Raw genomic sequence first — 13,278 nt, 5'->3', positions numbered from 1 at the left:
GCACTTCCGTTTTGTGGAAAAGGAGGAGGAGATGGGGGAACCCCATCTTGGCGCTCTGGGAAGCCCCTGACCCACAGGATTCTCCTAACCTCTCCACAGCTGCTGCCATGGGGTTGGGGGGCCCCAACGGGTTTGGGGGCTCCCAATGGTGAGGTATATCGCTTCTGTTGGTTCCTCACATTCTTTCAGGACTTTTGGAGATTTTACAATTGACCTTTTTTTCAAGTGAGATTTCTGAGAAGCTGGTAGGCTACCCAAGATTTTCCAATTTGGCATGCATTAAGACCATCTGTCTGTGAGCAAGAGGCCTTTCTGGGCTTTATAGTGCATTTCTTAAGCACAGTCATAGTATGGTTTACAGTTGCTGTGGATGCAGACAAAATGTAATCCAGTTGAACATTGGGTTTGGGATTCTGAACTTCTGGGTTAGGACTTTGAAAAGATGTCATCTCTGTGAAGGTCTTGGGGCAGCTAGAACCATTCCAGCAGAGTGGAAGGCCACAGTGTGCTTACCTGAAAAGCAGGGTGGTGAGCACCTACTCTGTAAGCCTGAGCAATGAAGTATTTATAAGAGTTGCCATGGTTGTGGTGTCTCTTCACAGCAGGAGAACACTGACTCAGTCAGGTTGGTTCTTCTCGATTTGGTAATAAACAGAAGGCATGAGATCAGAACTAGAGGGCTAGAGAACTAGGTGGAGCATGGCTTGTTTCATCTCATCATTTTAATTAATTAATTCATTCATTTTTGTTTTTTTGAGACAGGGTTTCTCTGTATAGCTCTGGCTGTCCTCGAGTTCGCTCTGTAGACCAGATTGGCCTTGAACTCTGTGAGTTCAAGGCCAATCTGCCTCTTCCTCCTGGTGCTGGCACTAAAGATATGTGCCACCTCTGCTGACAATCTATTTATTGAGACAGGGTCTCACTGTGTATTTCCTTCTAGAACTCGTTATATAGTCCAGGTTTGCCTCTGCTCCCCTGTGCTGGGATTAAAGTCGTGGTCTACCTCACTGGCCTCATCACTTTCAAGATGGAGATGTGTAGATCTGAGGACATGGGTTTAAACATTTGTTTTTGCATTGAAATTTTTAAATTTAATTTTATCATTGTATGTGCATTCCACAGTTCATGTTGTGAGGTCAGAGGATGACTCGGCGGAGTCTGCCCTCTCCCTCTCCTTTTCCAGATTCTAGGGATGGAATTCAGGGGACCAGGTTTAGTGGCAAGAGCTTCCACCCACTGAGTCATCTTGCTGGCCCTCTTTTGGCATTTAAACAGGAAAAACTGATGGATGGAAAGGGGAAGGGAGAGAAACCCACCTTGGTTCCCTGCTCTCAGGAGTCCCTACCACCAGCAAACATGCATCCCTTCTTTCTCCACAGCGCTGCCCCCCCCCCCCCCCAATCTCTCAGTCCAGGCAGGTGAGCCGACTCTTTGTTCTAAAACAGCGTCACCTGCATGGCCAGCCTCCTCACCCTCATCTCGCTGCGTCTTGTCTGGAATCTCTTCCATGTTTCCACTTACTGCCTGCTTCAGTGCCCGAGTCGAGTCACACCTTTCCGTTACACAATTCTAGTCCACAGTGGCCGTATTTTCTTGGCCTACCACACTGATCACCATTCCTCATCAGTCCCAGGGCATTGTTCTTGTTAGCTGATTTTCCTCAGCTAGGTTGCAAGTTGTTAAGATTAAGACCTGTCACTTTTTCTTCTCAAATTTAGCCCCCTAGAAACACACCAATAAATACTCAGCTTATTGAACAGGATATTAATATTATAAGCAGAAAAACGAATATTCAAATTCTACCACCATTGCTTTTACCAGAATTTATGAGAAATTATACTTTTCTTTCTCAGCTTTTCATATAGCATAAGTTGGGACAATAATCTAAAGGAGGAGATACTAAATTTTAGACCTAAGATGCTAACAAAACTTTTGCTACTCCTCGTATTCATCAATGCCATTAAAACTGACTCATTTAAAGTAAACCAATACAGATAGGCTTATTGTGGCTGATTCTTCAAGGATAAGAAAGTTATAACCATTTTTCTAAGGTTCTTTAGCTTGATGCAGTCTCATGGCTATTCAATTTCTATAATTATACTGAAATTTATTCTTTACGTGTTTTGTTTGTTTGGTTTTGGTTTTGGAGACAGGGTTTCACAGTGTAACAGCCCTAGCTGTCCTGGAACTCACTCTGTAGGCCAGGCTGGCTTTGAACTCACAGAGACTGTCTGCCTCTGCCTCCTGAGTGCTGGGATAACAGGTGTGCGCCACCACCGCCCCGCTTATTCTATGCGTTTTGAGACATTGTTTCACTGTATCGCGCAGACTGACTTCTAACTCAAGGTCTTCTTGCTTCTGTCTCCCTTAGAGCTGACATTACAGGTGTGTGCCACCACCACAGCCGGGCCATTTAGGTGGCTGTTTGTCTTTGTGTTGTTATTATTAGCGCCCCGTAAAGGACAACTTTACTTTTGAACCCGTGTCTGTATGTTTGATAGGTCCAGAAACACAACTGAAACTTCTCATCTGATGTTCCTGGAAAATAGGGCAGGGGTGCAATTTAGTAATAGAACCCTTGCCTAGCTTGCTGGAGACTTAGGTCTGATATTTAGCAACCGTTCATTGATTAAAACCATACAGGATTGGAGGAGGGAGTTCAGTAATAGAGTACTTGTTTATCATGTGGAAGGTTTAGGACTTGATTCCTGTTTTTTTTGTTTGTTTGGGTTTTTGGTTTCTTTGTTTCTCTTTCTTTCTTTCTTTCTTCCTTCCTTCCTTTTTTTCTTTTTCTTTTTCTTTTTTTTTTTTTTTTTTTTTTTTTGAGAGATAGAGTTTTCTCTGTAGAGCCCTGGCTGTCCTGGAACTCACTCTGTAGACCAGACTGGCCTCAAATTCAGAGATCTGCCTGCCTCTGCCTCTTGAGTGCTGGGACTAAAGGTGTGTGCCATTACTACCTGGCCTCAATTCCTTTAAAAATATACATTTAAAAAAATTGTAAACTTTATTATAAAGGATCCTTAAATAAAAAAAAAAAAAGCCAGGCTTAATTCCAAATACAGAAGAGGAGGAGGAGGAGGAGGAGGAAGAAGAAATCATGAAAGTATGCAAAAGCTTTAAAAAAAAAAAGTCTACTTAGGTGGTGGTGGTGCAGGCCTTTAATCCCAGTACTCTGGAGGCAGAAACAGGCAGATCTCTGAGTTTGAGGCCAGCCTGGTCTACACAGCGAGTTCCAGGACAGCCAGGGCTGTTACCACAGAGAAACCCCATCTAGAAAAACAAAACAACAAACTATGTGTGGTTTTAAAGGATAACTATATTCTCTTGTCCCTCAGCCGTGGAACCTGAAACTCAGTGTTTAATCAAGCTTGAAGTTTGCCTTACCTGTTCCCTAAAACACTTGGCATTCAGCTATTTTCCAGTACTGAAAACACCTGCTGTCCCGAGGCTGTGCCATGAGGCACTGCGGGGGGGGGGGGGGGGGACACGCAGGATTGCCTGAGTCCGCAGAGGCGTGCGTCTGCAGATGCCTTCGGACAGCAGTTATTTTGCCCCTCCGCCTTCCTCAGGCGGTGGAGGTTCTAGGGCAGAGGGAAAGGGGCAGTCACATGGTTTCAAATCCCAGATCCCTTCATCCCTTTGGAAAGACTGAGATGTGCCCAGCCTCCCACGGAAGGGCCACTCGGCACTCTGACAGACAGTACACAGAGTGAATGGTAAATTGTAATTGGGAACGGGTAGTCAGCTATGAACTCGTTTCTTGTGCATGAGAGCTGAGCTCATCATCTACAGGGACATTACAAGCCAGATGTTCCAGAAAGTTCTCCCTGTAAGCTCCAAACCCTCGGGCTCTCTGTCTGTTTGAGCTGTCTGAACATTACAGGCACACAGTGCCTAGGCTTATAGCATACTCGTGTTTTGTTGCACTAAATCAAAAAGGGACAGAAAAGAGTGCGGTTGGCTGAATTACTGTGTAAAACCTTAAATTGAGCCTCTGCACACACAATTTAAAAAACGCAAAAGGAAGCCCGGTGGTGGTGGTGCATGCCTTTAATGCCAGCACTTGGGAGGCAGAGGCAGGCAGATCTTTGAGAGTTCCACACAGTGAGTTCCAGGACAGCTCCAAAGTTAACAAAAAAACCCTGTCTCGAAAAAATCAAAAGCAAAACAAAAATACTCAAAAGACCTCCGTGGTAGGACGTTAGGACGCTTGGGGATTATGTTTTTAATTAGCCTTAAGTTGTTAGTTGTCAATCTTGAGTAGGGCCAGAGGAGGTAGCTCAGCTGGTAGGATGCTTGCCTATTATACACGAAGCCCTAGGTTTGGGTCCCCAACATCATATTAACTAAGTATGGTGGAACAAGCCTCTAATCCTAACAGCACTCGGGAGGGAGAGGGAGGATGCCTGAATTCAAGGTTGGACTCAGCTCGCAGTTTTACTAGAAGAGACTCAAAGACCTGGATGCCTCATGGAGCCATAGTCTTCTGAACACCGTGGCTGGTTGAAATGAAAAGGTCTTCTATGATTAAAAAGTAATCTATAGATTCCCCAACTTAGATTTTGTCTAGAGAAAGAGAATCAAGTCATTCCAGGATCTGAAAATATTGATGCCTCCCAATAAACTTTAACCCACTTCTCTCTCTCTCTCTTCTCTCTCTTCTCTCTCTCTCTCTCTTCTCTCTTCTCTCTTCACACACACACAACACCACACACATGCATAAGTGTGTGTGCTCATGGACTCTCAATTGAGCTACATTCTTATTTGTATTTTGAGATAGGTTCTTACTAAGTTGCCTAGGCTGGACTTGAAATCTCCTTGTAGTCCAGACAGATGTCAAACTTGGGATCCTCCTGCTTTCAGCCTTACTAGTACCGGAAGTACGTGGATGTCACCATACCTGGCTGATCTTTAATTTAGATGAAACAGAGAATCATATCAATAATTTTTATTCCACTCCTCATATATACTTTATTCTAAATTCAATATTTCAAATACACTTAGGATGTGTGGTCTTAGGATGAATACCAACTGCTTTTAGGTGGTCAACATTGAGTTTAGGGTACAATGTAGTTTATTAAGCAATCACAATGGGAGGTGCATTTTAGTCACTGGAAAGATCTTCATTCCTATGTAGGTGGGCTATGGATATAGACCAAAATAATATATGAATTCATGCTATTAGAAAACACACATTGTGAGTTCCACTCACATTCCACAGACCAAGTTCTTTGTCTACCTATCTTGATGATACAAAATCTGAGTCCAGAAAATACAGGGCTCCAGGACTGAGCTGCTCTGGACACTGAATCATGATTTTTTCATGTCCTGTTTGCCTCTTGATAGTGGTATTGTCTTCCAATTCAACTAAGTATGCAGAAATTTCTCATCAGACTTCAGAAAGACTGAGAAAACACAGAATCAGAGAACATGGGAAGCAGCCTCTGCCCCCAACAACCACGAGAGTCCCACGACCACTAAGGCTTCAGAGACCAATGGCTCCCAATCTCTTCTCTGCCATGTATCGTCACATGGGACCTACTAGAGCCATAGGGACCTGAGAACTTCACCTTTCCACTCAGGCAGCTGTGCCAACAATTCATCCCTTAAGTATTCTTTTTAAATTTCATATTTCCACCATTTTCCCTTCTGCATGTATGTCTCATGGTCTTTTTACTTTCGTCTGTTTCTCGCTCAGCCTGGTTGGGCTCTGTTTGGTATGTTTCTCTATCCAGTTTACTGCACGCCATTCTTTCTCATTCTCTTCAGCTACATCTCATACACTCCCTGGTTATCTACAACCTCCTATCCATATCGCCTCCTCCTTTGACTTCGTAGTTATAACCTTCCATACTTCCATAATACCTCAAATCTATGGACCCTAACAGTATCCCGATTTTCCTCTCTTACTTTACTGACCTTGATTTTTTTTATTTTCTTCGAAATTGATCTAATATTTAATCCTTATCCTTACCCACCTTATCTTTCAGTATTGATCAATACTTAATCCCTATCCAACCTACCTTTTCAAAGTCAGTGTAATGTTTAATCCTTTTATTCTCACCTACTTACTCACTCTTAATCTAATTACTAAAGTCACAGTATAAAATGCAGTACCCTTGGTTGTTTATTCAACTGTTTTTTGAAGACTAAGGGGCCAATGTTGTCAATTGCTATTAAGACAATTGCATAGTGGTAATATCATCCAACTCAGTGGGAGAATGGATAAAGGAGAGGACAGTGTCCAAGCCTGAAGACAAATGGAGAGCTGGAACAAACACACGATCAAAGATAAGATAACGAGAAGGTACCAGTGAGGACTGCAAGATGGACAGGGGCAGAACACATTCTCCAAAGAATTGTAACAAAAAGTGATGGCATCGAAGGGAGAAGCCAAACTGTCTCTATTGTAACTGATGCAATTCTATTTGTAAGAGACCCTAAGATTCCAGTGGAGAACCTTCAGGACGGCCATCCAGCAACGTGTTGGGGCACAAAATTAACACACAAAGACTGCTAGCCTCCCTGTATACCAGTGACAACCACTGAAAGGGGAGTAGGGGACAGTCCCCTTCACAACAGAACAAAACCAAAAAACCCTTGAAAAAGTCCTAACCAACGCCACGAAAGACCTCTAATGAAAACTGTGAACTACTGAAGAGAGAAACTGAAAAAGACGCTAGAAGATGAAAGACTCCCCATTCGGATGGATTTGAAAAATCAAAATTGGGAGAATGGCTAGGCTACTGAAAGCATTATACAGATTCCATGCAACCACAACTCGAGTGACATTCCCCAGAAAAACATTTATTAAAAATTAAAAATTCTATGTAAGCACAAGAAACTTGAACAGCTAGAGCAACCCTAAAGAGAAAGAATACTGCTAGATGTCTCATCATACCTGATTTCAAGTTCCGCTACAGAACCAGAGTAATAAAATCAGCCAGTACTGGCACAAAACCAGACTCAGCTCAATGCACTAGAACACCCAGTTACAAGGCCTTACAGCTACAGCCGTCTGAATTTCAACGAGGCTGTCAAAACAGCACTTTGAAGACAAGACAGGCTCTCTCAACCACCGGTGCCGGGGAAATCAGATAATCCACAAGTAGAGAATGAAACTAAAGCTTTATCACTCAATCTGCACAAAAACCAACTCCACGTACATCAAAAACTCACATGCGATCTGAAACTCTAAGACTGCTGGAGGAGAAAATAGGGGTGCACTTCAAGATATAGGTTTAGGTAAGGACATTATGAATGGGACTCTTATTGCTCAGAAAATGAGGAAATAGTCAACAAATGGAATCTTGTGAAATAAAAAAAGCTTTTGTATAAGCAAAGGAAGTTGTCAGTCAAAAGAAGCAACACCCTACAGAAAGGACACCTATAAATCTGACATATAATTAGGATTAGAATATACAAAAAAAAGTGAGAAAATAAATATAAGAAAAGCAAAAAAAACCAACCAAAACAAACAAAAACCTGGTAGAACTAGAGATGGGCCGTGGACCTGCACAGAATTCTTAAATGAAGAACTAGAAATGGCTGTAAAGCATTTTAAGGAGTGTTCACGTCATTGGCCATCGGGAAAGTGCAAATTGAAACTACTTTGAGAGCCTTCTCACCCAGTCAAAATAGATAATCATTCAAGACGAGCAAATGTCAATGAATGCAGTGAGGACACCGGACAAAGAAAGTGGTAGAGCCCCTGCCTAGAAGCCCCAGTGAGGGGCTGGGGTGTGGCTCAGTGGTAGAGCCCTGCCTAGAATCCCCAGTGAGGGCTGGGGTGTGGCTCAGTGGTGGAGCACCTGCCTAGAATTCCCCAGTGAGGGGCTGGGGTGTGGCTCAGTGGTAGAGCCCCTGCCTAGAATCCCCCAGTGAGGGGCTGGGGTGTGGCTCAGTGGTAGAGCACCTGCCTAGAATCCCCAGTGAGGGGCTGGGGTGTGGCTCAGATGGTAGAACACTTGCCTAGCATGTACAAGAGCCTGTGTTCATTCCCACCTAGCATTGCACAAAGAAATAAAAGGAAAATGTTGCTCAAAGTCTCAAAAATACCTTCCCTCCCCCAACATGGACTAAACAGCTACATCAGGTGACTGACATTCATATGCCAGAGTTTAATCACACTGGACAGCATCAGAAAACAGCCTCATTTCTGAGATGTTTATGGTGGGAGCACAAAACGATGGTCCAATCAAGAGGAAAAACAGGACTCACCCAAATGAAAGAGCAGTTTACCTGTCAAGGTCACCAAAACTCACAGGTTACAAATTACTCTGGGTTGAGAGAGAGGACAACTGGGTATGATGTTTCATACCTTATTAGATTTATATTCCCCGCCCCACAGCTGAGGACCGAACCCAGGGCCTTGCGCTTGCTAGGCAAGTGCTCTACCACTGAGCTAAATCCCCAACCCAGATTTCTATTCTTTTGGATTTCCAAGACAGGGTTTCTCTGTGTAACAGCTCTGGCTGTCCTGAAACTCACTCTGTAGACTAGGCTAGCCTCGAACTCACAGAGATCCTCCTACTTCTGCCTCCTGAGTGCTGAGAGTGCTGGAATTAAAGACATGCACCATCCCAGGACTTGGGAGGCAGGGGCAGGGGACCTCTATGTTTGAGGCCAGCCTGATCTACAGAGTGAGTTCCAGGGCAGCCAGGGCTACACAGAGAAGCCCTGTCTCAAAACAAGCAAGCAAGCAAGCAAGCAAACAAAATTCCCTCATCTTGGAAATGTAGTTCAGTTAGGGTCTGCCTGGTCCTGCATGTTTGGGGTGTACTAGCAATAACATAGTGGAAGGTAGATAGATATTCAAGATATTGGTAAGGATGCCTTGGGATGTTTTTTTTCCTTCTGAGTGGGGGTTAGAATTCTGGGGGCTATTATGCCTTGAAGGGGTAGCAAAGAGTCGACCCTCACGATGGGGGACTGCCTCTTGCTCAGCCTTGCGGAGTCCTGGATCGAGCCAAGGTTGTCCTTCCTTGGCTATAGCAAGACCCCATTGGAGCGCCCCCTAGGGACCGAGGAAGGCAAGACTTGGGGGAAGGCCTGGGGTGTTCCAAGGTGTGAGGAGGGAGGTGTACTTGCTCCTTGCCCTGGATTGTTCTTCAGTAGGTGGAGTCTGCTAGGGAGTGCCCTGCCTGGAAGGGCAAAGGGCTCCGTCTTCTGTGAGCTACAACCAGCTGACAAGAGCCTCAGTCACCTGGCCACCTCTCTAGGGACACTGAAAGGTACGTATCCCCAGCCCACCACTCACTAGGATTTCCTGAGGACAGTGTAGGAAACCCTTTCTCTCTGCTGAACCCGGCCAAGGGGCCTTGCTTGCTGTTCCCGAGTAAGGCCCAAAGTCCCCTGGCCTACTTCCCAGCTAGCCAGCCAGACTAAGGTTCGTCTAGAACTTTACAAGATGAGGGTGGAGCGCCCCCTGGAGGCAAAGGGTGGTAAGACTAGGTGGAAATAACAGGGCAGGTAGGTTAGCGGCCGGGTCAAGGCCAGGGCATAAGTACCCCAGATCACTGCCTCCTCCACCCATTACCCTCCAACAGAACCCAGAATCCCAAGCGGCTGGAGCACTGGGGGACACCCGGGCAGAGCCTTCCCTGCAGCAAGTCCTGCAGGAGCGGGATGAAGCCATTGCTAAGTGAGCGAGACTCCAGATGGGGGTGGGGGCGGGGGCGGGCCTCACTCCTGCAACAGGAGAGGAAAGGGACTCCAGACATCCCCCCAGAAATCCCCCGCTGCTGTCCCTGCCACCTGCAGGAAACGCGCGGTGGAAGCCGAGCTGCACTCCTGCCGGGCCAGACTGCGCACCGTGGAGGCTCAGCTGCTGGAAGTCCTACAGGAGAAACTGAGGCTGAAGCAGGAAGTGGAGGCCTGGGAGGTAGGTAGGGTGGAGCCTCCGACGCGGGAGGCTCGGAGGACACGCCCCCGTGCCCGGGGCGGCCTTGAACCTGCTCTCTCTCTCTCTCCCTCTCTCTCCCGTCCCCAGGAAGACATGCAGCTCGTGGTTCGAGAGCGGGTGCAGAGTCAACTGCGGGGAGAGTCCAGGGGCGCTCTGGGCACACAAGGGAACAGCAGTGCAGGCGGGAGCTTCCGGATCCTCTCCCGGAGTCAGTGGGGACGATGGTGGTGAAATCGGATCCCAGAACGTTAACGAGAGAACCGACTTTATTCATTAAAGTGTTGGGCCACCTCTGGACCCCTGAGCCCTCTCCGTGCCCACCTGAGTTTCTCTGTGCAGAAGCCAGGGACAGGTCACAAGGATGCCAAGCCCAGAGTTCCCTGTCTGCTCTCCCAAGGAGCCACTTCTTAGGCCAAGAAGCTGCTGACAGCATCCATGAAGTCTTGGGGTTTGTCACTGTGGACCCAGTGGCCAGCATTAGGCACGGTCTGAATCTGGGCTTGAGGAAAGAGACGCCTGATCTCTGCGTGGTGGCTGGGTCTGGCCACCGTAGTGAAGCCAAGCAAAGATGGGGTTAAAGAAGACAATGTGGAGAGAGAGGGAATGGGAGAGAACAAGAGCTGCATGAGTCTACACGCCCAGTGGTGTTGCCAGGCTCCCAGATACCCCATGCGCACACCCAAGCCCTACCCCGACCCAAACAGACCCCCACAGCTGGGGGTGGATAAGGCATACCCCTTTCGCACACCCCCACACTGACTTACTGTATGTATCTAGAATTCCCACCACGCAGAAAGAGAGTTGGGCCCGAGTAGGATTCAAGTTGCTGTGGGAAGGTCAAAATCTTGTCCAAATACTGAGCTAAAGTTTCCAAGTTCACTCTCCAGGAGAATCGCCCGTCTACCTCCACCAGGTTACTGAGCAGGAACCGCCGAATGGTTGGGTCCTGTGGTGGGTGGGTCAGGCAGTTGTGAGGGGCCCTCTGTGAGGCCCACCCACCACCTTTCCCTCTGACATGTGTCTTAGTCTACCCCATGGGGGTGGTGGAGAGGGGGTAGCATGTAGCACCTTGACGGTGGAGCTTAGTTGTTCATCCACCAGCTTCCGGGCCTCGGAGGGCCGCACCTTCTCCGGGATATCAACTGCTTTCATGGCTGCTATGTAGCTTCCGAGGTATGATCCAGGTGTGGTGCCTACTGGGCTTATGTCCACAGCGACCAATCGCTCCACCACATCCGGCTAGAAGACAGAATCAGACAAGAAAAGGTTCCGGACACACTCACTTGGCCTCCAGCACAGCTGCTGAAGCCTGGCCATCCAAGGCGCGGATGTGTCCCACATTATCAGCAGGGTGCGTAAGGTTGGCAGTGCAGGATGAGGAAGACCCAGAGAGATGCAGCTCACCCTCTGCAGGGCCAGAAGCATGGCTGTCTTTCCTCCCATGCTGTGGCCAACGACGACGCAGGGTACCAGGCCCAGCTGTGGCAGGAGGCCCTGAAGGTCCTGACTCATGGCCTCATAGCTTGCATCTGGACTGTGGGGGCTGTCGCCATGGTTCCGAGCATCCACTGTCAACACCTGGGGTGCGGGGTGAAATGGGAGGCATGGTGTTACTCTGATTGTAGACAATGAAAAGCCTGGTAGAGACTCTGAAGCAGCCAGGGAGATGAGTCTGGGGACATAACTGTGTTTGTTGGTGTGTACGTGTGTGTAGTATGTGTGTACATTGTCATGTGCACGTAGAAGCCAGAGGTCCATCTTAAATATCTTCCCTAGTTGCTATCCAATGTATTCCTTGATTTTTATTATATACATATATATGTATGGATATATGTGTGCGCAAGCATGTGTACACGCACATGCCATGGTGTGCATGTGGCGGCCAAACGACAACTTGAGGTGTGGAGGCGAGAGAACCAAGAGAGGAGCCTCAGACTAAGAGAACCAAGAGAGCGCATGGCCGAAAAGGCTGGATTATATAGGAAAGAGAAGCTGGGGGAAGGGAAGGGGAGGGAAGGGAAGCCCCTGGGCTGGACAAGTTTATGGTAGGGGTGGTACATGGGCAGGGGAGCCACTGGTACTGAGTGAGCTTGGCAGCCAGTGTGCACTCCGGTATGCTATAACAGGCACCACAACCAGCCATTTGTCCTGAGTTTCTTTGGGACCTGACAGAGGGACGGGTGGAGATCTGTAACCTAAATGGACGAACTAGAAGGCACCCTGCAGAACCTGGCCTCGTCGAAGATGTTTTCCAGGTTACAGTGCACTGAAATTTCCCCACTTATCAGCGTGAGCCCAGACCTGAGAGGTTGAAGCCAGGTCCACTACCCTCAGACTTCCCCCTTAGCCCCCGCCCACCCCTGCCCCGCCCCACCCGGAAGCTCACCCTCCTGCCGGTCCTCTGGACCATCGCCTTGGCTATGGAGTTGAAGTTCGTTTTGCTGCCGAAGAGTCCATGCAAAAAGACGATGGCTGGGAGTGTCGTCTCTCCATCTAGAAGGTTATAGGACAGCGGCAGCGGCCTGGAAAGTGGGGGCCACCGTGGAGAAAGGGGGAGGGTGAAGGAGAGAAGGGGCGGGGCCAAGGAAGGGGCGGGGCCAGCCGGGCCGCGTGCGAAGGGGACCAGAGGAGTACCACCTTCCCGGTGTCCTTGACTGACCTCGGATCGGCGTTTCCTTGGCCACTACCGCGGCTGCTACTGAAGGCAACGGGCACCGCCGAGCATCTGGGAGAGGAGGCACCAAGCTTCCCACGGGGGACCCTCCACGCTCGCGCCCAGTGGAGCATGCCGTCACTTGCGGCCTATAGAAGGTGCTTCCAAGGGATGTCCCGTGCACGCTCCGCCTCCCAGAGCCCTGCTCGTTTCCAACTAGGGCTCCGCCCATCTTCCTGCCCCCCGTCGAGGCGTCACTCTAGGTCACGTGGCCTAACGTAATCCCGCAGCACAGTTCGGCCCCCTCCTTGCACCATTACCCAATGCAGGAGCTTCTTGGTCGCGCCCTGGGCGGAGCCTCCCGAAGAGCCGGCCCTTGCGTATTACGCAATTCTTGAAGCCACTCGGAAACCTGGTCTGGAGGACTAACTGCCTTGATTACGCGATGGGCGTAGCCATCCAACAATAGCCCTGCCCCACTTGCACAATAACTCAATTCCTGCACACGCTACGCGCCGCCTAGAGACCAGATCCTTGCCAGGACCAGGGCGGTGTCACATGGGGTTGGCCCCGCCTCTTGGGCATTACACAGTACCCTTCAGACCTGTGAGCCCCTGCCACGCCCTGGGAGGGGCCACCCCATTGGCCTGTTCTTTGTACCATCACTCCAATCGTCGCAGCCACTATCGGGCATCTGGAGAGGAGCTCCTCGGCCACATCT

General features: G+C 48.5%; 1 protein-coding gene across 1 annotated transcript; it reads right to left on the bottom strand.

Annotated features, from left to right (window-relative positions):
- Positions 1–10,152: 10,152 nt before the first annotated feature.
- Positions 10,153–12,805, bottom strand: Abhd11 (abhydrolase domain containing 11). Its single transcript, XM_028862472.2, has 6 exons — positions 12,564–12,805; positions 12,291–12,426; positions 11,309–11,482; positions 10,973–11,143; positions 10,669–10,850; positions 10,153–10,444 (listed from the first exon to the last, which is right to left on the bottom strand). Exons 1-6 carry the CDS (start codon positions 12,689–12,691, stop codon positions 10,312–10,314), a joined length of 924 nt encoding a protein of 307 aa, XP_028718305.1. The 5' UTR covers positions 12,692–12,805; the 3' UTR covers positions 10,153–10,311.
- Positions 12,806–13,278: the final 473 nt, after the last annotated feature.

Source organism: Peromyscus leucopus, chromosome 23 (assembly GCF_004664715.2).
Source record: "Peromyscus leucopus breed LL Stock chromosome 23, UCI_PerLeu_2.1, whole genome shotgun sequence".
NCBI classification, from domain to species: domain Eukaryota; kingdom Metazoa; phylum Chordata; class Mammalia; order Rodentia; family Cricetidae; genus Peromyscus; species Peromyscus leucopus.
The sequence above is the reverse complement of the archived record's forward strand: the minus strand, read 5'-3'. Positions and strand labels throughout refer to the sequence as shown.